Genomic DNA, 26,489 nt, shown 5'->3' with positions numbered 1-26,489 from the left:
CCCGCCTCCCAAGACCAGACTCCACCAATGGGATCTAGAAAAGACTACTCAGCAAGAGGACAGAGGACGCCCTCTGGTGAACCATCCTGTGACCAGGCTGGAAACCCGAATGAGCACACCACACCATGCTGCCCTCCCCTTCCCCATAATCAACAGGCTGATTCAGAGGATTCAGGGTAAGAGGGCAACTGAGCTGAAAGAAATAGCTTGATCCTTAGGTTGTTTGATCGACTTTGCAGGCCTGGGGCTGGTGGTCTGGGCATCTGTTTGGAGGATGGTAGTGTACATTGTTGCATCTCTGGGGGGCTTCCTTTTGCCTTGTTTTTGAAATCCAGTGTTTTGTTTCATTTTACTGTTTACTGTTTCTGGTAACCTGAGCAACTATTTTGAAGATAATAATATGCAGTATAACAACCTTAGTTCAATTACTGTCATCTTGTTTTGAAAACCTATATAGCTATTATTTTTTATTGTTATTGCTATCATTTTGCTTTTGTTGTTTTTGAGGTTTACATCTTGATTTTTCTGTTTTTTCTTTCTTCTCTTTAAAATAATAAAAAAGTGTATAATACATACTGTTACTTGGAAAGAAACTGTTCAAGGGAAGGGATAAACTGTGATGGGGAAATATACGTATGTACAAGACAGTTCAGGTAGTTATACAGCTAGCTTTTGTTATATCATGCTGCAGAGATATATCTATACCCATGTTTATAGCATCAAAAGTAAATATATAATAAGTAAATCTTGGAAAAAAACCAAATGCCCATCAACCACAGAATGGATAAAAAAGGTGTGATATTCCTATACAATGGAATATTGCTCAGCTATAAAAAAGGATAATCTTAAGGCTTTTATAGGTAAATAGAGGCAACTAGAGGCCATACTGATAAGTGAAATAAATCATACTCACACTTGTAAATATCTTATTGTTTCCCTAGTGAGAAAAAAAAAACTGAAAGAGTAATAAGATCCAAAATGTACAACAGATACTGAGATAAAGAAAGGGAAAGAGAGCGTGCTCAAAAGAAAAGTATAACTGGAATAGGGGAAAAGAGGGAAGAAATAAGGCAAAAGTTCATATATATATATATATATATATATATATATATATATGTGTGTGTGTGTGTGTGTGTGTGTGTGTGTGTGTAATGTAATATCACAATACATGTCAGACACTCAACATGATACCTACAAGTTTCTAACTTGTAGGTAGGTTATAGGTATAGGTAGGTTATAACAAGTTTATAACTTGTAGTGATCTTGAAGGTACTCAAGTACTTCCCAGAGAACTTACATTTATGAAAACTTGGGATTTATAGTCCCAACATACATGGTAACAGTAGTTCACAAGCTCAGAAGTACTCGGTTTATTTCCTACCTACTTAGGACGTCTGAATAAGACAATCAATTGTGGTGTTGCCTGTACCGACTGAACATACACAGCTCTAACCTGCCAGGACCTGGGTTTTGCACGTTACCTCTTTTCCTGTGACATTTCGTAGTTTGATGAATTGCATTAAGATAAATCCTGTGGATTAAGTCTGTTTTACAACCTCTAACCAATCTACAATTGCTCTATTTCAAAGAGATTTTTACTATTATTTTACTATTATTTCTTCAGAGTTTCATACTTCAAAACATCTTAGATTTTAGTTTGTTTCTGTTTTTCTGTCTTTGAGTTCTATTTTGTGACAGTAGTTTTAAAAGCCCACTCAATTTCATTTTAAACTAAGAGTGAAAATTGCTGGTCATACTCTAAAACTACGTATTTTTACCAAACAAGCATAGTCTTTTTAAAATAGTGTTTCACAGAACCTCTTTTTCTATGGATGAGCTCATCACAGTTTTACAGGTGCTAATAACTGTACAATCGCAGCGTAAAGTTTACTGATTTATATGACAAGAAAAAGTATGATTTATGTTTTGCATAATATAATGGCTAAGAGCAGAATATTTGTTGGTGGAGATGAATGTTATTTAATGTCATCTTTAAAATATCTTGTGGCATCACTAAAGAGAAGAAAATTGCCAATATGATTTCAGCCAGAGAAACAACAGTCCTGCATTTTCTATTATTCATGCTGCCTTCTCCAGTATGAATCACAATGGATCATCTCAGCTGGTTAGTTAAAAGAGGTTACACAAATAAATTCAGATATGGAAACGTAGGAGTTAGTATACCATGAATAGTCAAATGATTTAACAATGATATTTATAGTGTATGTGTAAAACCATCTTATTTAAAGATAAATATGCTAGAAGATAATGGATAATTACAGCTACAGTGAATAAAACAGAAATATTTTTTGTAAAAATGCCACACTAATATGTTAAAAGGATTAGAATAACCTCTTAAAAAATAAACAACACTCCTGCATTTTAAAGGCTATTTAGTAAGTCAAATAGTCAAAACAGAGACAGATTTAGCACGACTTTCAATACAAGGTATAGGACGACTTCTCTAACTAGTTTCTTCTGGTGGAAAAACTGAACCACAGGCTCATTTTATGAGTAATACATACTGTCACTGTTAGGTTTACGCTTACATGACCTGGTCATTGGCTGCTTTGGAAGAGTGAGCAAAAGCTTTCCTTTTATGAATAGCATTTGTGTGTGTGTAGTTTATTATTATCATTTTCTTGCCGAGGCAGAAATTTGGACTTATATATTTAATAATATATGTGAGTTTAATTATGCATTGGCTAAACTAGGAAGCTAAAAGAAAAAGAAAAGGCTTAAATATAATTAATCAACATGAGAGTTGGGTAATTAAGCTTTAATTCAAGTCAAGATTAAAAGGTGTTTTTGTTGTTGTTATTGTTGTTGTGTTGCTAAGTATCAAGCCTACGGACCTGCACAAAGTATTTTTTAAAAAAAGAACAACTTTAATAGTGTTTCCAGTGAGGCAACAGGCACAAAATAATTTTTATACTAAAAAGTACGTGTATTGAAAAACTATGTATGCTGCAGTAACCCATTATGATAGTGGGAGAGTAAAAGAAATAAGAAGTCACTAACAGATTTCAATCAGTGTAGTGTCACATACAAAATAAAATGTAGGTGACCCAAAAGAAAAAGCAAATTTGAATGAAGATCTCAGAGCAAGGAAGCTGCATGAATAGCAACAAATTGTGAGACAAGAGTGAAGAAGTATAGTTCTGAGGAGTACAAAAGGAACACGGCTAACGTAGTAATTAAGGCTATTATGTGATAAAATATGAGTTCAAAGAGAAAGGAGAAAGAAAAATTAGCTTGGATAGGCAAATGCTAACAGTCTGAAGACAAATCACATACTTGTTACATATCTGGCTACTTCAAATTGTTTTCTTCTGGATTTAATATTGAAACACAACATTTAATATTGTTAAATATCAGAATTTATACCAAATGCAAAGAGGATTGAAATAAAACTTATTTTTAGGAATTTGTAGTGAATGGATGGGCAATTTTTTTTTTTTTTGCAAAACTATCAGTTTGAATAAAGAAGGTAAGATACTTCTTAGGGAATTTTTGAGCTTATCATATAAAAAAAAAAAGGTCAGTTTCAGAAATACTAGATGAACTCAAATTGCCAAGTAAAAATCCCATGAAAGCAAAAAGTTTTCCTTGAAATTATTTGAATTTTAAAAAGATTAGGTTGGACTTCAAGGGAATAAACAGAACTAGGTAACCAGAATCCTAACACTTCACTATCCATAGCCCAGTGTAGAGTTGGAATTGATGGTAATTAAAAGAAACATAGGAGACAGATGGGCTGAGAACTGGAATCATACAATTTGTACAGCATCTAATTTCATTTTGCCAATTGGGAAATTCATTTTATATTACCCAGAAAAAACTAAACATCTCAGATAGGTTTTGATGACTTGTGATTGTAGAAGAACCAAGTGACACTTAAAAGTTGAAACTACAAATTTAACAGGACGCAGAATGCTTGTTTTAGTGGCATCATCACCTTCAAATACTCTCCTTTCCTCTAAAATGAAGTGATTGACATTAATGAGCTATCAGAGCTAATAAAAAAGAAAAAAGTCCGCTCAAATCAGGATTGTCAGTTATTTAAAGAAGAAGAAAATGCTGCCAACAACTGGTTTGCACTTAGGGAGACAATGAAGTGATGGCAACAAGCCACACCATTCAAAATTACGTTTCCTGCTGAGTCTGGCTTGCACTAAATAAATGTGTACATGGCCAGATCAAATGAAAATTCTTTTTACTTTACTTGGTCATATGCAATTTTTACAGTAATGATAAATAATTGGCATTCAGAATTCTGACAAACAATACCAAAATATTGAACAAAAAATAGAACTGCATTATCTTTAAATGCTGATTTATAGATTTTAAATGAATAGGAGCTAAAGTAGGAAGTCCTAAAAGGAGTAAGATTATTAAGTGCTCACTCATTAGTATGGTTCCAGGTTCAAGAGTGGGATGCACTTATTTTTTTCTTGATGCCTCCCTCTAGCCCTGCAAACTCATCCCACTGTATTTTAGATGCAGTTGTGTAACATACATTTCTTTGTCACAGGTATATCTCGTCTATCAATTATCTTATCACTATTTACACTACATCTCCATATACCACAACCACATATAAATATTCATTATCCTGTATGTGGTTGGCATTGACCAAATATTAAGAGCCAAGGTCGCTCAATCAAAATGAGCTTTCAAGAATGACACAATAAATCAACTCAAACAAATTATTCACTGGTAAATTATCCTTCTTTCTGGTGGCTGTGAGAAGGGTAGAGAATGGTCTGTAGCTACTGTAAACTAGTATAATAAATAAGCAAGATGGCCGGTTGTCAAGGGGTAAAAATTACACTGCTGAAAATGCAATTGGGTTTCAAGGACCTTCGTACTTACACTGTTTGCAGTAAGGAGAAACAGTGCTTTATAGTTCAGCCTTGAAGGTCACTTTTTAAAAACTGTAATTTAAAATGTAAGGCTAATCACTGCTAACTGTCATAACAAAATAAAAAATACATCAACATTTTAAGTTTGTATTAAGCAGTAAAATTATATGTTTTGTTTAACATAGTACAGAAACACTATTTAGCTAATGAAATTATCTAGTATTGTGGGTAAAATTGAAATATTTATTTAGGTGTTGATAAATCGTGCCCGTTATTCACACATAAGCATTTAAAAATATTCTACTTCAGAAATAAGATAACAAATGCAATTAAATAGAACAGTGACCTAAATTTAACAAATATTTAGATAATGTTTTGGCCTTGATAATATTAAGTTTGGATGACTAAAATATAAAAAATATATAGTTTAAAGCTGAAGTATCTATGATTTTGAACAAATACATATACCTAGGAGATGGAAAGTTTTTGACCTGCCCCCCGCTTTTTTTTGTGTTTTGCTTTTTGTTTTGCATTGGTTTGACTTCTTTTAATAGGAGCACATCTCAAATCTGACCACATGCTTGTGCGTGAAAGTGACAGAGAGACCCAAAGAGCTTCACATCAAAAGAAAACAAAACACAAAAATAGCCAACAATCAAAGGAAAAAGTCTTCACCTGCAGCAAAAGCAGCCTCATATATAACAGCACGCAGTAAAGTGCTCCTGGCTTATCCAACTGAGATTGCCAGGCTTGAGAGAGAGTTTCCTCTATGCACGGTAGTATCTGGGCTGAAGTAGAAGTCTATAGAGTTTTCATCTGGGTTTTGTTTTCTCTTTCTATAATGACATGCTTTTGAATATAATTTTTAAAGAAACTGTTATTTTGGCTTATTCTCAGAATAGCTTCTTTAACTTCTTGCTTTAACAGAACGCCTGTCCCAATGACATTGCTTCTGCTACAGCTGTCAGGCGGTGATTCTTTTTGTTTTTGTTTTTGTTTTTTTTTCCCTCATCCTTTTTCTACCATTTGCCCACTTTCCTTGGAAGCACAATTGGAATCTTTTCCAAGTCACGCCTCCCGCTGTGAAGATTTTTAGCTCCTGACTCATACCACTCCTTCTTACATGCCTCCTGTGCTAATTCATGCTATTTGATGGTTGTGACTCCTATAACGGAGACAAATAAACTTACTTAATTGAAGCTTATGTGACACAAGAGCCTGCAGAAATGAGTCGAAATATATTGTTTTTATGCTGACTTTGATGAAGAAAAGAGCACACAGAACTTTGATGTCAGCAAGGGCTCCTTGTTCAGATTCTTCTCTGTGTCTTTGAGGATAAGAATGTTCCTTCCTCATTACAGGACATCCATATTTTATGGCCAACTTCACAGGAACATCAACATTTTCTATGGGCTGTGTCAAGCAAAAGGGTGGGAGAAGATCAACAAGACCTTCTTCTGTTTCCTCAGGTGGCATATTTCAGGGCAGTGTCTCTGAATCCCATCGCAGACATAGAAGAATTGGATTTAAACAGAGCCAGAGCTTTTCTGAGATAAGAATAAAGTAGGTAAAATAAAGGGCATGCAAAAGGACACTTCTTGTGAAGGGTCTAAGTATCACAACCAGAGAAGAAATAAATGAAAATATAGGGGAATTAGTCAAGCAAAAGTGAAAAAAAAAAAAAAAAACCAAAAGACTTCGTGTTTGGATGAGGTCAAAGAATTAAGAGCCCTTTGGTTGATGAAACAGGAAGGGCAGTCAGCAAATGGCATTGTTAAAAATGAGATCATAGAACACAGGTTTTGATAATGATGTTGTCCAGGACAGTGTAGGGTGGCTGGTAGCTACAGGTAAAGAGGCTAAAGAAAAGAGAGATTAGATTGTATCTTTTCATTTTAATGGATGGACTATTCCATTTCTGCTTTGATCTTTGTGCTTGAATTTCCCCAAAATTCATATGTTAAAACATGCTTACTCTGAAGGCTATAATGTTAGGAGGCTGAGTCATTGTATGATTATTAAGTCATAAGAGTAGAGCTCTACAAAATACAGGTAATGTCTTTAATGTAAAAAATCTAAGACAACTCTCTCTTTTCTTCTATCATGTATGGTTCTAGAAAAAAATAGCAACCTATGAACCAGGAAGCAAGCCATGGATCTCCTGTGCCTTGACCTTGGACTTCCCAGCCTTCAGAACTATGAGTAATAAATTAATTTTGTTTGTAAATCACCCAATGTATGGGATTTTGTTACAGTACTCCTGTGGATTAAATCATAATTAAGGCAATGTTTTCTAATAATATGTTACCCCTTCTCAAGAAAATCAGTCCAACAATTTTCTATTCCTCTCTTTTTGTGAATAAATTCTGCCTTTTCACTAGACCATTACCATCAAAATAAAAACATGTAGAACTGTTTGACTCAATAAATATTACCTGTTATCACTAGGCATTTATCCTAGATTTATGCCTTGTCTTTTGAATCCCTCCAATGAAGCTTTTGCTTATGTCATTCCAGTAAAATTGTTTTTGTGAGATCACAAATGGCCTATAAATTGTTAAATCTAGTAGTGATTTTTTTTTTTTTTTGGTTCTGGGGATTGAACTCACAACCTCCCGCTTGCCAGGCAGGTGCTTATGCCACTAAGTTAGATCCCTGGCCTCCTAGTAGTGAATTTGTAGCCCTCATTTTTCTTCAACAACAGCATTTGAAAAGCTGACTAAAAGGATTTTATTGTCATGATTTCAGGATATCACATTCAATTGTTTGATCTAATACTTTGGCCACTCCTTCATGTCATGGTTCCCTTCTCTGATTGTACCTTTTTCTCCTAATTTCTAAATGTAGGGGTACCCCAGAAATATTAGACTTTCTTTATCTACATTCAATTCCTAACAATCTCATGTAGAAAACCTCCCAGATTTATAATCCCATATGAGATCTCTGTACACTACATACAACTTCCATGTTCTATTATAACACTTACTGAGAATGTAAATTTAATTCAAAGAGATTAATATTAGGAACTAGTTTGAGCAAGATATTGATTTCCAATTTGCTTTTAATTTTTATTTGTGCTGTTTTTATTTCTCCATGGTAATCTATGGATGGATGGATGGATGGATGGATGGATGGATGGATGGATAGATGAATGAATGGACTGGATATGTCTCAAGCTGAGATTTTAATTGTGTTTTATTTATGTGTTTAGCTAGGGATTTGGAGATATTGTTCATTTAAATTTAGAATAAATTCAGGAGATCTTGTGATGTCTAGTGATTACATGCAAATTTTTTTACACATTTAACTTTTGTTAAATAAGATCATAGTTCATATATTGAAAGGGACCTTAAAAACAGATTAATAAGATATTCTAGTAATGAGCAATAATTTCACTTTTGAGCTTCACTGGCAACCTACATAACTTAAAATGTTCATGTAACAGTAATAATGCTGAAATGTTATGTCTATTTTTGAATTTTAAAAAATAAACTCAGTTGTTTAAAAAATATAATTCAGCTTTTAATACTATTGCTAGCTGAGCATTGTGGTGCACTCCTGTAACCTCAGCACTCTTGAGGATAAGGAAGGAGGATCTCCTGGAGTTCAAGGCCAATCTGGGCTACATGGAGAGTTCAAGGCCAGCTTGAGCTGCATAGCAGGACACTGTCTCAAAAAAAATTACTATTGCTAATGTTTTTGTTTTGCTGGATTTGTTTCTATTTTTATCCTTAAACTATAATTTTATGTCTTTATTACAAAGATATTATAAAAATTGGACTCCACAAAGCAACTTGTTTATCATGTATAAGCCTATTTTATAATGTTACTATTTTAAAGTATGTGGTTTGAGGCTTCCTCCCATATATGACAGCTATTCCTTTATAAGTAGATATTTACATAATATAAATAACAGCCTCCTCCTTTAGTTCTCTGCAAGTTTGAAATATATGAAATACCAATTTAATCTTCTAGTATATGAAAATCAGAACTGAAAAAGAAGAAAAACAATGTGCAATATAAATAAAATATCTGCAAGAAGGTTATTAGTCACAGAACTATTTGGTCTACTGTTTATATCTGCTTTGCTCTTATTTTGCAAAATGTCATATGCTTGGCTACCCAGTTTCTAAACCCAAAATATTCTACAGATAGCAAGTCTGAAGTGGGGAACAGACTCCTATAGACAGCTACGCTAAGGAGAGTGAAATGAAGTAGAAAAGAGATAACGATATAGAGAATGACTTATATATACCATGAGGACATTTTACCTGGGAGAAAACACTACTTGCTTTAGTCAGATTTTCATCACTGAAGCAAAGTATCTGACACTTAGAATTTAAAGAAGAGATGAATTCTTTTGGTTCACAATTTAATATGGTTCATTCCATAGCTCCGAGGCAAATATGACTTGGCAAGGGCCTGGTGAGCTGCTCAACACAGAGCAGCCAGGAAAGAGAAGGAAAAACAGCCAGAGGGAAAGACATGCCCACTCCAATCAGGCCCCGACTCCTAAACAACACATTCATCATAAACTCATCAATAGATTAATCCACTGGTGAGTGTAACATTGCCTTGAGTGAATCACCTTTCAAAATCACCACCTCAGACCATATGAAACTTTGTAGGAAAATTTAGCTCTGTGTGAGGATCATAGCACTAAACATCTCAGTTATTCCCTGAATCATGGTTTTGTAATCACAGTAATGAGTCTTAGGAATCACTGAAGAAAAAAATAATTTTAGGCGAATTCTCTGAGCAAGAAATAATATGGGAAGTTAAATTTAAAAAAAATTGATTTTCCAGTTACTAACAATATGTAGCTCTTTAGAATTATCCACTTTCAAAGAATTACTCCTTAAGCACTATAGTTAAAATATTGGCTTTTGTACTGAGGTGTTTACAAATGATTCATTAAAGATTGGATAGGAAGATGTGTGAATCAAAAGGAGAGTGAAATTCTTAACCACAACATTGCTTTTTCTGTTTGCTTAATGAACACACATAGGACCCTAATTGAAAGATTTCTATGCAGATAAAGGGTAAATAATGCTAATTAATAAGGCAAGGTCAGAACTGCGCAAAAATGATGTATTCAAACATGGTGAGGCTGAAACAAAGACTATAAAAATAACTGTCTGATTGTCTCTTTGTTGTCTTTGAACTGAGCTAACACTGTAATTAAATAGAATAAGGCCTAGTTATAATACAGGCCAATCCTCAAGAAGGAACTTCTATCCCAGTCGTGTTTGGATTTTAGGTAAAATGTTGAAAAGACGACTGAATCCTTGAACTCTATTCTTTCATATGGAACTCGTAAATAATAATAAACCTGTAGAATTATAAATTCATGTGATAAAGGAAACCAGATAGATTATGCTTGAAGACATTTCGTCTTTTGTGCACTTACAAGTACATCTCATTCTTGTTGGGATGGAAGCTAAAACCTTCCGGGCACTTCTCAGGACCACGGAGAGGAGGCATAGCACTGCCACAGCTAGTGACACAGAAGATGGTTTCATCCATACCATGCTGAAAATTAGTTGAACAATTCTCATTTGCTCAAATTACTATAATTTAAAGAAAAATTACCTTTAAGGCTGTTTTGAACTTCTAAAGCTATATCGAGAGCATTAAAGGGCAGAACTGGTTCGTTGGCAATTTGCAAAATCACTTCTCCTGAGAGCTGAAAGAAAAAAGAAAAAAATTACTAGCATTGGGTAATAAAGAGTTCTTGCTTGCTTTTTATTATTTCATATACCTTTTACAATCCGAGGAGCAAAAACATGGAGGAAAAAGCATAATTTCATAAAAGCTTTTTACTATTAAACCTCTTATTTATTTTTCTATAAAGAAAAATGTTTCATTATCTTTCCATGTCACAGAACAGTACAAAGAAATGTAATATTTTGTTTGTCATTTTAGCTAGAATATTAAGAAATATCTTTCATTGTTGAATGAGTTTAGTAGAATTTAAAACAATTCATTATACAATAGTTTGGAACATGATCAAATAAACAGGTGTGAGGAACAACTAGAATTCAATGTCTGGTTATTGGATGAAGTAAAATTCTAGATAAAATTAATGGTTAGTATATGCCATTTAAAATATTATTTAATCTAAAAAATTAATGTTTTAGGTGCTAAAATGCTTTACTATATCCTACTTATTTTTCTAAAATTTATCAAAATTAATACCATTTATATCTTTCAGCTTCTTGTTTAAATTAAATTCAAAATATAAATATGGCACCCCCAAAGCTCACCCCTGTAATTTGCATTCATGCAAAGCCTCCATCATCCCTCTCAACAACTGCACTTGAAAATCAACATATGTCTACACGTGAACTAGCATCTGCTTAATTGACTCAACAAGTCATATCCAGTAATACACATCTCAAAGGATCTTAAGGCTGGAAGCAAATGCCACTGCTATCTGTCCCTCTCTCTCATAAAAGATATTTAATTCCTACCTGAGCTTAACAAATGCTGCTGTATCTCTAGTAACCTGAATCCAGCACACAGGGACGTGTGGCTGTGTTGATATTATTAATACATTATAAAACTAATTAGTGAATGAAAACCTGCCTATGCAAATACACAGGGAAATCAGTAAACTAACTTGAAACAGTACAAGGCACATGAAAAACAACATACAAGGAAAACACGATTTTAAATATTCAAATGCATATATTCAACAGGAACTTAATTTCACTTAATACTGAAAACTGTATTTCCCAACTGTTTGCACAATTCATATCACAATAAAAATACAGTGCAGCTTGATCTTCTTCCATATGCTTGTAAAAGTGTATGTTTTTGCAATGAAGAAAAAGAATTGCCTTTGATACTGCTATATTCCTTTGGGGTATTTTCCTCACAAATGTAGCAACCAATCCCCCCCCCCCCCCGCCCCAGTACCTACAGTATCTTTGTAGCGTTTTATTCCCAGTGTAGCGATCATAAACAAGCTGGGAAACTGCCTGCTCTGACTATGCTGTGTTTCAGGAAAAGAGAATTGTCTGCATTTGCTCGATATGGAGCTGCCTTCTGCTGCACCTACACTATCCACATCGTGTGAGGAATGATTTGGACGTAAATTATTTGTAATAAGGAATTTTTAAAGAAGATTAGGAAACATGTGGTTCCCTTTTTCCAATTTGCACTGGATAATAGAAACTGCAGAACCGACATGTTTTGTTGACACTTTTGGACTCTGAATCCACACATTACAAAAGATTAAAATGAAAGAAAGGGAGGGAGGATAAAGGAGACTGTGCACTGCTGGAGGACATTGCTTTGTTTTCTTTTTGTCCCTTTTCAAGAGTCATTTGGCAGCTTCAGCAGCTAGAATATAAGTCATTTGCATTGCTGTTTCTTTCAAAAAGAACCTGGCATAAGAGTTGTACTTCCAAGGCACCTGGCCCATGATGGGATGCTCAGACTGAAATGGCTATATTTGTAGCTTCACAAGCCTGGAAAGCAATCTGTGTGCCTCTGGCCATATTGTGAACAGAGATGAGTCCCACTGCAAGTCTTACCTACTCTGGAATATAGTCCTCCTGGTGCACACCAAAGCAACCTTTCCTTACATCACAGCGCAGCCTCATTCTTTTCAAAGTGCATTGTACTTAACACATTTCCTTACAGTGACAACTGTTAGATCTGCAGTAGAGGGGTTGATGCACTATGTTTAAAGCATGGAGAATGAGCTTCATGAAGAGATAAATATTGGTAAAACTAAATTACCAATAATCAAAACTTATTGAGCTCCTATCAGTTATGAGATGTTACTCAGAAATTTTTAAACATTATTCCTTTTTCAGTTCTCAGCAAGATAGATATTATGTCCACAGTATAACTAATGAAACTTAGGGTCACAAAGATTGGGAAACTTGCTCAAGACACATTGCTGAGCCTTACTTATTTGAAGTTCTAGGCTTTTCTTCATTGTTATAATGTGAGGGTTACAAGGGGTGATCAAAGTGTACAATCAGTATTTAATTTTAAAATATGTTAACAGTGGGAGACATGTCACCATTAATCCTTCTCCAAATACTCCTCCTTGCTTTGAACACAAGGTAGCATTTCTGTCAATTTTCTAAACAGTTTTGGGAGTTCTCTTTCCTGTTTATCTTTTACAGGTGAGACCAAAAATAGTGAATGCTGCCCCTGCTGAATGCCATTTAACAGAAAGACAGATTCATAAAAACATTATAGTGTGTCCTCATCCAATTCGCAGGATCTGGCACCATGAAACTTCTTTCCCAAAGTCAAGGTGACCATAAAAGGATACACTTTGAATCAATTCAGAATAGCAAGGCCTCTACACGCACGCAATTAAAGGCAAACAAAGGAAGACTTCCAGAATTACTTTTGGAAAGTGTTAAAACCAATGAGATAAGTGTGTTAGAAGCTGGGGGATTATTTTGATGTGGATGATGTCGATGTGCTTTTTATTGTAATGTTTTTAATTAAATATTTCATCATGTTTTTATCAGGCTGTATATTGTTAGAATCTAGGAAGTCAGTTGGTTTTCCATAAAGAACTAACGCTAGACTCTAAATGCTTTGCTTCTTGTTCAGTACTCTTCCTGCTGTACTATACAGTATTTTCTGATTTTAAAAATCTATGTTCCTTGAAATATTTGCTAGTAACTGCGGTATCTCTTCTCAGTCTCTAAATGGTTATGATATTTAGGTTGTCATATGGTATTGTTGGAAATTTTCTTCTAAATACTTGTGTGGGAAATTAAACCCCAAATTCATATGCTCATGGTATTTGCAGAAGGGGCCTTTGCCAAGTAATTAGGGTTAGATCAGGCCATAAGGGCTTAGAGATATGAAAGAGAAATAGAGATGCAAGCTTCCATGTTCTTGGGCTCTCTCTTAGCAGGAGGTGCCATTTACCACAATATGACCCAGTAAGAAGGCCTTCACCAGATTCTGCACCTTTACACCGTGCTTCTAGTCATTTGAACTGTGAGCTGAATAAGCTTCTATTGCTCATAAACAACTCAGTCTACGCTACACTGTTACATCATCATAAAATACACAAAGATGCAGTAGCATATAACATTAGCAAAGAATGATTCAACATATGTCATTCCTTTACAAATCCACAGTTATATAATCTGCCTCAAGATCTTTATCTTTCTTTCTCTACTCCTCAAAAACAATCTTATCCATGTTCAGAAGATAAGAAGTAAGTCTGAAAGAAAAGACACGTGGTATATAACAAAAAATACTTTAAAAATTATAGTCTTCTAATAGCAATGTGAACATTACAGGCAATAGAGAAAGTAAACTAGACCTAATATTTGACCCATCTATGCCACTCCTTGATATTTACTCAAAACAATTAAAGATAAACATAATATAAAGATTATTTCTCACCCAATTCACAATAGGTATGCTATGAGAATAGCCTCGCTGACCATCAACAGATGAATGTATAAAAAATGTATACATACATGATTGTGTAATATTCAGATCAAAAGAAAAATGAAGCCATGTCAATTGCAGAGAAATAGACAGAATTTAAGATCATCATGTTAGGTCAAATAGTCAGACTCAGACAAATATTGCATTTCTTTTCCTCTACAGCATACAGAGGAGGAAATATAGAGATGGCAAGTAAACAGACGGGCAAGTCCTAGAAAAGATGAGGAGAATCAGGGCTGAAGGATGGAAAGGGCAGTGAGGAGTAACACAGGGTAGAAAAGAGCAGATGCGTGTAAGGATGTGCCAAGACAAAATCATTTGGGTTTTTAATTCTTTGCTCTATATAACTAATATGCACTAATAAGACATCGAGTTAAAGATATAAAATGAAACTATAGAGACAACATGTAAAAGGCTGTCTTCTCTTGCTAAATAATAGAGACAGCCCTAGAGAGTGGTTTTATTGACATTACACAATACTAGACTATCAAAAGACAAAAATGATAAGATTTTTTATTTTCTGGTTAATAAAGGCAAACTGTAGTTTGCCCATATAAAACTTTTCTTTCTTCAATGTGAAATAATTCTACTCTGTTTAAGGATTAAAGTGTATTTAAAGAATCTTAAACAACTTTGCTGGAAAATAAGATATCTATCTATCTAGCTAGATAGATATAGATATTAGATATATACAATGTTTATATATATGTACTTGCACATATATTCATTTATATGTTTTTAAACTTAGTAAATAATAATAATAATTTTTCTCCTTATGGCCTTATAAACTAGTATCTATATCTTCAGACTTTGTCAAAAACTAAAAATCATTTCATACTGATTAGGCCAATCTGAAAAGGAAAAAAGGTATCTATTTCTTAAACTGTGACTATCTAGAGAATGGAGCTATTTTTCTGTCCATAATAACTCACTGTTCTTTGTGGGGACTGTACTCCCAATAAATACTTTGAATGAATTTGTTAGTTAATATTCAGACAAGTAGCTGCACATAGATTGGTTTACTAACCAATATCAATGGCGTAGGTCTAAAGTACAGTTCCTCTGTAGTTGCAGGCAGACCAACTCAATGTTTGTAGTTTGTCTATTTTCACAAAGCTATAGACTTCATATCTCATATAAACTGTAAGTTAAACTGTTATTGTGGGATTTTTTTTATATCCTCAGTGAAATTTAAAATGCGGCAGAGACCTACTATAGAGTTGATGCTGTGGGATAATGATGACACCTGATTTTGTAGGTTAGCCTGAGAAAGATGTTGAGAGATAGTGGTTCACTCGGGGCCTGGTGTGATACATTAGGACTAAGAGTACATAAATCATGACCATCCTACTAGCATCTATTGAGCCTTTTCTTGTAGTTATTATTTGCTATGGCATAGTGCAGGGAATAAAACTTTAGCAAAAGACCTAAATTATACAATTTTTACACAGCTAGAAAAATAATTTAATAATAAAGTGTAAAACCTATTAGTCAGCTTTTGCTCCTGGGATCAAATACCTGACACACACAAATTATTGGAGGAAAGGTTTATTTTTGATCAAGTTTCAAAGGATCTAGTCCATGTGTGGTTGGTTCAAGGAAGGAACATCATGAGAGAAGGGCAAGGAGGGTGAAAGATGCTCAGTTAATGGTAGTCTTTAAGATGAAAATTTGAGAAGGGTTTTGTCCCCGGAAAACATATGGAATATTAAAATCTCAAAAGCTGTAGATATTATAAGGAACTTTGTGACTTATCCATGGTCATCCCACAGAGAATATATGTGCAAGATTAAATATTTAGCAAACAATGGCAAATTAAAGTCCCAGCTGTGAAACGCCCATGGCTGTGCATATCTGTCTGTGAAGAAGAAAACTATACGTTCTCTCCAGTGCCCAGAGGAAATGTTTCACGGTCTTCACCAAGTCAATTATATTGCCATGCTGAACAAAGCTTCTGGACCTCCTAATTTCGAAGCTCACATCTCCTTTCAATGAAGAATTGCTACATCTGATAGACTGGATAAAGACTTTTGGATCATATGGGCTTGAGGGAAAATAGATACAGAACAAGAAAGGACAGAAATTTGATTTGATTTGTAAGACATGAGCCTTTAATGTGTCTATTAAACTGATAAAGGCATATGCAGTAACACATGTCAATTCCAAGGTATTAATGAAGAAGACAACCTGTATTGTTGAGATTTAATGATTAGGATCATAAATTGCCTGACTCTTACCTTTCTTCTCAGTCTCTGTTCTTGCTGACAGCTATCTGTTTCTGTTGTCAGCCTAGACGCTGACCACACAACCTGGAGTTCGCCATGAGTTTCCCCCATATTAGTCAGTTCCCTCCTTGCTGAGGCACATTACTCAACATGTGCAAGTAAAGGGAAGAAGCATTATTTTGGTTTACAATTTGTAGTTTTCAGTCTATAGTTAATTGACTCGAAGGCATGGCCGTACGACAGATCAGTGTGATAGGAAAAATGCTCAAGGCTCGGTGATGGGAAAGCAGGGCGTGTGAAGATGGGGTCCAGAAGGGTGACAAATGCATCCAGGCCACACCTTCAATTATTCAGGTCAGACTCTGCCTCCCGACATCACAGCGATAAACTCATCAGCAGTGAGTATCAGACCCCCTGATCCAATCACCTCGCCCATCGGTAAGTACAAGAGGCTCTTGGAGGACCTGTAGGTATAAACCATAGTACTCAAAAACAGATCCTGAGATAAAATCTGAGTACAGTGCAAGCAGTTCTCTGAGAGGTGAGGGTAAAGGTGTGAGGAGTGAGAAGAAAGGAGCAATAGATCAAAGGAAGATGTCTTGTTTTCTACTACTGTGGATGACTGGAGCTTAATATTTCTAGAGGAAACTCAAGAGACAGCAAACATACACGCTTCAGATTTTCTCCATCCGAAGGGCAAGGACACAAGGTATTGATCCACTAACTTCCAACAAGCAATACATTAAGGTTACTCTATGGAGATGTTAATTTTTAATACTACTGTACTCTCTTTCACATTGCCAACTTTCCATGGTTGAAGAAAGTCTCAGGTTATGGATGAAGTTTCATGTTTGAAAATCCTTATGGTAATAGAATATTTGTTTTCTATTCCCGGACCATAGGAATACAACTAGTCTTTCTTGCTTTTTTTTGGGGGGGGGTAAACCAGGAATTGAACTCACAACCTTGCCCTTATTAGGCAGGTATTTATGCCACTGAGCTAAATCCTCAGCCCAGCTGGTCTTTCATTTTTGAAGTACATTTTCTTTCTCAGTGATTGCTATTATTTAGTCATTATTAAATTGTAGCAGATAAAATGTATTAATATATTTGGAAATCATCAATCAAGTTAATGAATTGGCATTTCTGATGACCTTTTAAACTGTTATATTGTGAAATTTTGGAACATAGGTGCATCCTATGCCAGTAAAATCATGCCTAGAGAAGGACCCCAGGGAGAAATTTCTTAGTGTGATTGGAAAAGGATCTTGAAGACACCAACTTTTCTTTTATACTGTGCCTAGCAGTGTTTTGTCTAGGCTGACTGAAAAATTAAAAGTTAAATATCTTCATTTTGTTTCACTAATAACTAACTTCAACATGATATTAATAGTGATGATACCAACCAACATTTATTTAGCTCTTTCCATGTACAAAACATTATGCTGAATTCATCACATGAATTAATTCACTTAATTCTTAAAATAGCTTTATTCTATTTTGTAGATAAAAAAGTAGAGGCATGGCTCAGCTAATTAAACATCAAACGGCTACTTAGTTAGTACATGGTAATTTGTGACTACAGCCCAAGTATTCTGGCTACAGAATCTGGCCTTTTAATTATAAAACCAATAATCATCCATTTTCTTCATTTTCCAGTCTCTTTCCCAATTGTAATTTTAGGAACACCAGTGAACACTGAGGCAGAATTTGCCAAACCTGAACATACAGACTGTGATTCAGAAATACAATGATTGTTTACATTAAAAGAAAGAGATTATTACAGGAAAAGATACACTGTCATTTATCCCTTAAAATATTTCGCCTCATTTTGAACATATTCCATCATTCATGGTATTTTCTGAAGCAGTTCTGGCATTCTGCTTTCATGTCTGTAGTTATACTCTCATGCCCACCTCAATGATTTGAATCTATTCAAAGTGTTTATCTTTCCTGGTCATTTTAAATTTGTGGTAGACTCATAGGTCACATGGTATCATATGCAGTGGATAAGGTGGATGAGGACATACCGTGGCATTTTTTACTTTATTTTGGATGGCATGCCACAGCATCACTCACTGTATTTTTGGTGCCACTACTGGTAAAGATAGTCATGAAAGAGCACTTTGAGGACTGCTTATGCCAGTAGTAAGAATGATGGGATAAATGTGATCAAAGAGAGAGGGCAGATTTTGAAGGGGGCTAGTGGCAGTGTGTCATTTCTGTAATACATTTCTACATATTTAAGTATTCCCTATATATTTATGTCATACTGTAATTCCAAGGAATAATCAGAGGCTGATACCTATCAGAATTATTAAAAATAAAGACTTAAGCAAAGCGGTCTACCAGGATTATTAACTTTTCATATTTGCCAAAGCTAATTGTTTTCAGATTTTGATCCTCTATTCAGAAAAATAGGTTAAAGCTTTTGTGAGGTAAGATATTCGAAATAAATAATTTTTTTCTCATTTTATTCCAATAAATAGCAATGACTAAATATCAAATATAACTGGAAGAGAAGTGTAATAAAAGAAGAAGGTAGTTTGTAGGCATAGAGATTATTATTTATTGGTATTAGTAGATTGTAAGTTAGTACTATTCCTACTTTAGGCTGTTTGATAAGGGTGCAGGAATTTCTAAAAACTAATGACCATTCACCAAAAGGCCATCATCTATATTATATTTATAGTACATGAAAGCATTCCTCCTGTTACTTAAGTATTTATCAGGCACACAGCTATAAGCTGTGAATTATGTTAAGCATTCAAAAGAAGCCTTTCACTAGAGAAGAGATAGACATTGACTATCATAAAATGACTAAAATAATTAAGTGCTGCAGTATACTGTAGAAAGGTAGAAAGGAGTCCTAACTCATCTGGGGATCAGGAAAGGCTGCGCTGTGAAAATTTCTTCTGCAAAGAATATACTGTGATAGGTACAAATCACACAGGAGAGAATCAGACGTAGACGTGGTGTGTAGCAGAACCTCTTATATTACTTTATGACAAGGCTGCTTAGATGAATTTTATGTCTTTTTTACACAATAGTGTTTTTTTTCAAAAATATATTCCTTTAGTTAGCTGGCATATATTTCTTCAAAGTTTCATCTAAGGGAAAATCACAGTTTTCACCCCAACGTCATTGCTATAACCAGATACCAACTTTTTTGTAGCTGTATCACAAAAGATACGGTGTGACATTGTAAAGGTTGTTCATTTTTCAAAGAGTTATCATATATTTATTAAAACTTAACACTTGATAAATTATCTAAATCAATTAATAATAGACAGGAAGATTAGAGAGTAGATTTAGCTGAGTTTCTAATAATGCTAAAGCAACATACATCAAGTGTACATAATATGGAAAGATGAAAATGGTTGATGATTTTTATGTATAAAGCATTTATAGGGATGATATTCCTAAAGCATAATATCAGGTATCTGTGCATTCAAAACAATGGTTTGAGAATTTTATAAAATAACATTTCAATAAATGATATCATAAAGATTCAATCACATAGTTGATTAGTTAATTGATAAAAGTTATTAATTTCATATAGACTGTTGATATTATTTCTTTCTCTATTTTCTAGTTGAATCCAACATAATGAACTTGTGTTATATATTTGGATATGTGATGAAATTTTGCTTTGTTAAAAAACTGTTTTTTTCCCATTTCTTAAGAAACAGTGAAAACAATGATATGCTTTTATATTATAGAAACAAAAAGCAATAGAGAACAATGGAGACATAAGAATAAAAAATAAGATTTTTTAAAAAATTTGCTGCTTTTATCTAGAGGAACTTTACATAATGGTCAAAGTATATATGACCCTTACTGTATGCAATGACATTCTCAATGTAGTTTTGTTTTTATAGCTACAGATTCCATAAATGTTGTTGTAGAATGTTTCCTACAGAGACATGACATTTTTTTAAATAGTAAAAAACAAACGGTTTTAGATCCTGGATGTGTGATTATATATTATAATTGTAGATGTATATATTTCTTCATATGATGTGATTTGCTTTTATTTTGTGTACATGTTGGTTAGTGACAAGTATCCAGAAATCATAAATCTTCCATATTATTATTTTAACACTTTAAGAGGTAACCGTCTAACTAGGTAAGCATCTAAGCCTTGAAGTTTATTTTGTATAATTTTTAAATTGCTATACCAAGTTTCTTTGGTTAATATTTGTCTGAGACATTTGTTTTTTTATTCTCTTTGAGTTATTATGTCTCATAATATTTTGAAAACCAAACTTAGCACATAACTATTTTTCTGAAAAATTCAAAAATTCAGACTGAGAAAAATTTTGCAACGGATTTATCCTACTTATAATTATTAAAACTACATATATTTATTGTATTTATTTTTTCACTTTCTAGAAAATGAGTTATTTTGCTTCTTTTTCTCCTGTTAAAATCTACGAGTTTGACTGAGTTTTCTTTTTCTGTGACCTTTCATTTATATATAAAAGTATAGATTTAGGAGTTTTATATTATATGTTGATATTTTATTTTGGTAATGCATTTTTATTTTAGAGACGATGAGTAAAACAGACTGAAGTTACTATCTGTACTCATCTCCCAACTCTATAACACAGCAAGGTCCTTAAAATAAACTATATAATGTATGTATACAATTTTTTACTTATCCATTGAGTTATTTGTTTATTGTGGTGCTGAAGATTGAACCAAGGTAATACCCCATTTCCTATTCATTGAATTTTAATTTTACAGTTTATATTGTTTATTTTTAGAGCTAACATATTATTCTTCATACGTTTTCTATTTTTTTTCTCATAATTGATTCTCTATTGTTGGTAATAGTTCTTTTTCTATCAATAATTTTCAAAAATGTTTACATCATAGATTATTTTAGGATTAGTGTAATTTAATTATTGTATATGTTCATTTCTTGCATAATTTATGGTTGTATATGATTATACTGGTGATTGTATTCCATCTATTATTTCTAATATTTCATTGTATCACATGAATTTTTGAAGAACATGAGTATATAGAACATAGTAGCCTCTCAGTTGTTTTTATTTCTTTGACACACAGAAATATATATATATATATATATATATATATATATACACACAAAAAAATATGTGTTTCTAAGAAATACAAATGGGTGAGAGAGCACTATGTTCTAGAGGGTTGTGTCCTAAAATTCATGCTGAAATTCAAGCCTCTGATGGAGTTAAGCCTTTGGGAGGTAGTCAGAACATGATATCGAGGCTCACAACTGGAATCCATGCACTTACAAAAGATCTTGTAGATGTAGTCCCTTCAACTATGACTACAGAACAAGAAGCCACCATGTGTGAATCAGGAATCAGCCCCAGCAGATGCTGAACCTGCCAGTGCCTCAAATGTGGACTTCCCAGCTCTAGAGCTGAGACATAAATTTATGTTCTTTGTAAGTCACCTAGTTTATGATACTTTGTTTTAGTAAGCTGAATAGACTCAAGACACTGTAGTTTAAAGTGAATTTGAAGAGTAGATCATCCTAGAACTTTAGGACATGAGTTATTCATGATAACTGCAATGGGAAGCCAGAGCTTAAGAGTGATGCGACATGACCTAATCTATGCTGAAAAACGAAGACAAAAACAAAATAGAACAAGGCAGAAGAAAAAAACAGGAAGATCACAATTTGAGTCTTGCATTGCCAAGTTAGTGAGACCCGATTTTAAACTTAACAAACAAACAGAAAAGAAAAAGCCTGGGATCCAGGTCAGTCACACAGTGCCCTGTGTTCTCAGTACAATGGAGAGGCAGAGGTAGGCAGGGAAGAGCAAAGAGAAGTAGAAAGTGGGAGAAGAAAAAAGAGCAGAAGAAAAAATCATGGAAACATTCAAAATATTTTTATAAAGCAGATTTTATCTGTTACTGTCAGACACAGTAGTTATTTCACTGTCTAGGAAATGTTTCACTTTATGTTTCTAACATGTAGAGTCTCACGTAGTACAAACATTATAAACCTGCATGCCAAACCCTACCTAGCGGGAAGCGAGTATGTATTAGCTTGCTAAATGTTACTGGAACTACCCTTCACAAAACATTATTTACATAACATTTAGAACCCTTTTTTTTTTCTTAAACATAGATTAGATCTTATCATTTTGCACATAACATTCAGATACCAGGCAGCTTCCTGAAGGCACATGGCAATCTTTCCAAATCTTTTATGCCTTGAAGATGAATTTGTGAGTGCTCTATTAATGGAAGTGCTCTGATTCTTATTTTTGCAAAGTTAATTCCTTTTTTGTTTTACTTGACTTCATTTTGAGTTTCTTAATCTTCTATGTCAATCAGAGAAAAGAAACATTCACTCCTACTTCTCCCCAGATTTTTCTCTCATAGTACTCCATTAGTTTTATAGAGCTTTTGTTGAGTATGTATATATTGACTATGATTGTTTTTGCTATTAATTATAACTTCTCCAAGGGTTGCTGTTTTACCTATTTTTATGTCCAACATCTATCACATTGAAGTTAACTTCTGTTAGTAGACATTAAATAAGCATGTACTGATTAAATAAATAAAACATTTGCAAAACTAATATTTTCAAATATTTGGGTGTCATCTTATAATCATCTTAATCCATTATCATTAGGTAACAAGGAAAAATAAAGACATCTAAGAAGAGCATCTATGATGGCTATACTAAAAATATTTAAGATATATTATGTTACTTTTGATACTTATGCATATATTTACCAATTAGAGAAACATAGAGGACAGGGTTTTGATTTTGAAGGTACTAGTATTGTTTAAAGCATTTTAAACAACACCTATAGAGAGTGTGCACTGGATAGAAGAGGGAGGGGAGGGAGTGAAGAGCAAGGGGTGAGAGGAGAGGAAGGGACAAGAGAGGGAGAAGAGGAGAGAACAGGAAAGGAGAGTAGGGGAGGGGAAGGGAGGGGAGGAGGGGAGGGGAGAGGAGAGAGGAAGGGAGGGAAAGAGAGGGGAGGGGAGGGGAGGAGAGGGGAGAGGACAGGAGGGGAGGGGAGGACAGAAGAGGAAAGGAGAGGGGAGGGGAGGAGGGGAGGGGACAGGAGGGGAGGGGAGGGGAGAGGCGAGGGGAAGGGAGAAGCGAGGGGAGGGGAGGGGAGGAAGGGGAGGGGACAGGAGGGGAGGGGAGGGGAGAGGCGAGGGGAGGGGAGAGGTGAGGGGAGGGGAGGGGAGGGGAAGAGAGGGGAGGGGAGGGGAGGAAGGGGAGGGGACAGGAGGGGAGGGGAGGGGAGAGGCGAGGGGAGGGGAGAGGTGAGGGGAGGGGAGGGTAGGGGAGGGGAGGGGAAGAGAGGGGAGGGGAGGGGAGGAAGTAGGCCAAGGGAGGCGAAGGGTGGCAAATGGCAGGGAGGGGAAGGGAAGAGAAGGGAAGGAAGGGAGGGGAAAAAAAGTGAAAGGAAGGGAAGAGATGCAGTGGGAAAGACTAATGCTACACGTGCTCAGAATACTCACATTCACCTCTATTTCAGCAAAATTTTCTAAAACTAAACCCATTTTACAGAAAAGTGTTGAAAATCTCATATAATTAAATGTTGCATTGAAAATAAAATATAATGAGTCTGTAGGTACACTTCACAGTGTTAAGAAAATCAGTAGGATGAATCATAAGAACTGACACTAATTAAAATAATACCAAAGAAATGCTCTATAAACCTTTATTATTAACCTTAAAATGTGAAGATATTGGAAAAAGCATAATTTTCCTTAAACATTTGTATTCATTTCTGATATGAATGGATAGCTTAGAATAGAAACAATTCTAGTTTGAATAGAATTTCAAAGTTAAGGATTACTAATTATTAAATAATATTATATGTTCATTGTATTCTAAATTATGATACTCTTTCTCAAAAGAAAATATATTTGAAACCATAGAATTATTTTAAATATATTTTAACAACCTGTTTCACACATTTACTAACAGTCTTTATATTTTAGGGTAGTAGAATTTATTTGAAAGAATTAATGGAGATAGTTGTATAAATAAAAAAGTATGAACCATATCATAGACTTCTATGAATATATTATTCATTTTCCTAAACAAGTCTAAAATGTGCACTTAAAATGTGCTAAGCTCCTAAATTGTTGATGAAAAATAACTACTGGGTGGGCAAGTACAAACTGGCAAAGCTAATTCAATTCAAATTATTTAACCATTAAGCGTTTTATCGATCTAATACAAAATAATTATTTATCCATGAATCTTAATCTTGTCATCACCATCTTAAAAGCAAATATCCTAATTTAGAGTTAATATATGAAAATGAAAACCAATGTTTGACTTTCAATTTCAGGCTGATGGAGAAATCAATCATTTCTAAAGTTGCTTTTGGATTGTTTTCCCATTAAATCAGAATCACTATTACATAATTAGATTAGTTGTAGATCTTTTGAAATTTCATTAGGTCATAAAATAGAGTTAGTGACTCTGATACCACACAAAGCAAACTGAGCTCAGTCTCAGTCACTAAACACAACATCGGTTGTCCAGGTTTCTAACACAGGTCATATGGGGCCTTAGAATATTTTAGATTCCATTGTGATCTATTCAGGATTGCTCATACCATAATGGTTTATTTAAAAATAACATTTAATTCTCATAGTTCTAGACCTTGAGCAATTTTAAATCATGGCACTGACAAACTCAGTGCTGATGAGGGAAGGTTTCTCAAAATGGTGGTTTCCAAGTGAGTCATCACTGAGAACATGGAAGGAACAAACAAGTGCCCTTTGATAGATTCTGCCAGCCCGGGCTTAGCTATCTCCACATGACATCCGCCTGACCTGCCCCTGGGCCCAGAGGAGCAATTTATCTCCCCAAAAGTAGCTTCTATGTTCTCCTACTTGTTCCAGCAATAAACGTCGTACTCCCTTTTAGCACGTGCAGGAGCCCTCTGCAATCCCCAAACTCCGCAACCACCCAAGCTTCCTTCTCTAGCCCAAGCCCATACTGGCCATTCCCAGTTCTCCCTTTTAAGGTTTTTTGCAGCCTCCAGCAGCCCTCTCTTAAAAATAGTAGTTTTTAATCTTTCTCTGTCTCTCAACTGTGCCAAAAAATCCTAACACCCTTAGGCATTTGGTTTTTTAAAAGGACAGCAGGCCCACTGATGAGAGTGCTGCTCTTGTGATCCAGTTACCTCTTAAAGTCTTCAACTCTCAACACTCTCACACTGGGTGTTGAATGTCAACCCAAGAATTGAGTCTGCCTTTGAGAATGTGGCACATAAGATGAATGAGCTAGAGGATCATTCCCTGATCTCCAGGGCTTTGGCTCTGATTTGACCTTGTGCTTGTGTTAGAACTAGCCACATTCTTCCAACGACAAAAAAAGTGACAAGTGGAAGAGCTTATGGATATTTGACTCACAGAAAAACGTTTCTGTAACACAGATCTGTGGCTGAGCCTCAAATGTGTTAATTATGAACTGTGCCAGTTAGACAACTTTCAACAAACTACAGTCACCCCTCTGAGCTGCATCATTGTCATGGATGATTGTGATATATGTCTTTAAAAAGCTATTTAAGGGAGATAATATACAAAACATGCTCGTGCTAGCATTTTAGGAAAATGTATTGTATCTCCCTAAATTTTTAAGAAGCAGAAAAATACAGATGACAAGTGCATAGTTGATTCAAGACACAGTTTTACGTGAGGATCAGCACAGTATGGTTTGAAAGTTTGTCTCTGGCAAAACTCTTATTGAGGTTTAACTGTCTTTTTTTTTTGTCTTTTTCCTTTTTATCGGTACCGGGGATCGAACTCACGACCACCTGCTTCCAAGGCAGGTGCTTATGCCGCTGAGCTAAACCTCCAGCCCCATTAACTGTCATCTTAACACTGGGGCCGGAGATTTAGAGCAGGGGTACAGCATCCGCCTGGCAAGTGTGAGGTCCTAAGCTTGATTTTCCTACCCTCCCCAGCA

At 34.8% G+C, this 26,489-nt stretch overlaps 1 protein-coding gene across 11 annotated transcripts in view; it reads right to left on the bottom strand.

Moving 5' to 3' along the window:
- Naaladl2 (N-acetylated alpha-linked acidic dipeptidase like 2) overlaps window positions 1–26,489 on the bottom strand; it is a 1,233,816-nt gene that overhangs the window by 39,132 nt on the left and 1,168,195 nt on the right. For all 11 annotated transcript variants that reach the window (XM_063229030.1, XM_063229028.1, XM_063229032.1 and 8 more), the window contains one exon: window positions 10,458–10,551. In XM_063229030.1, coding sequence (XP_063085100.1) covers window positions 10,458–10,551 — 94 coding nt within the window. The remainder of the gene's footprint in view (window positions 1–10,457; window positions 10,552–26,489) is intronic.

The sequence above is a fragment of the Cavia porcellus genome, unplaced genomic scaffold (genome assembly GCF_034190915.1).
Source record: "Cavia porcellus strain 051 isolate PalLab524CR breed Dunkin Hartley unplaced genomic scaffold, mCavPor4.1 scaffold_17, whole genome shotgun sequence".
NCBI classification, from domain to species: Eukaryota; Metazoa; Chordata; class Mammalia; order Rodentia; family Caviidae; genus Cavia; species Cavia porcellus.
This window is presented reverse-complemented; position numbering and strand designations above follow the sequence as displayed.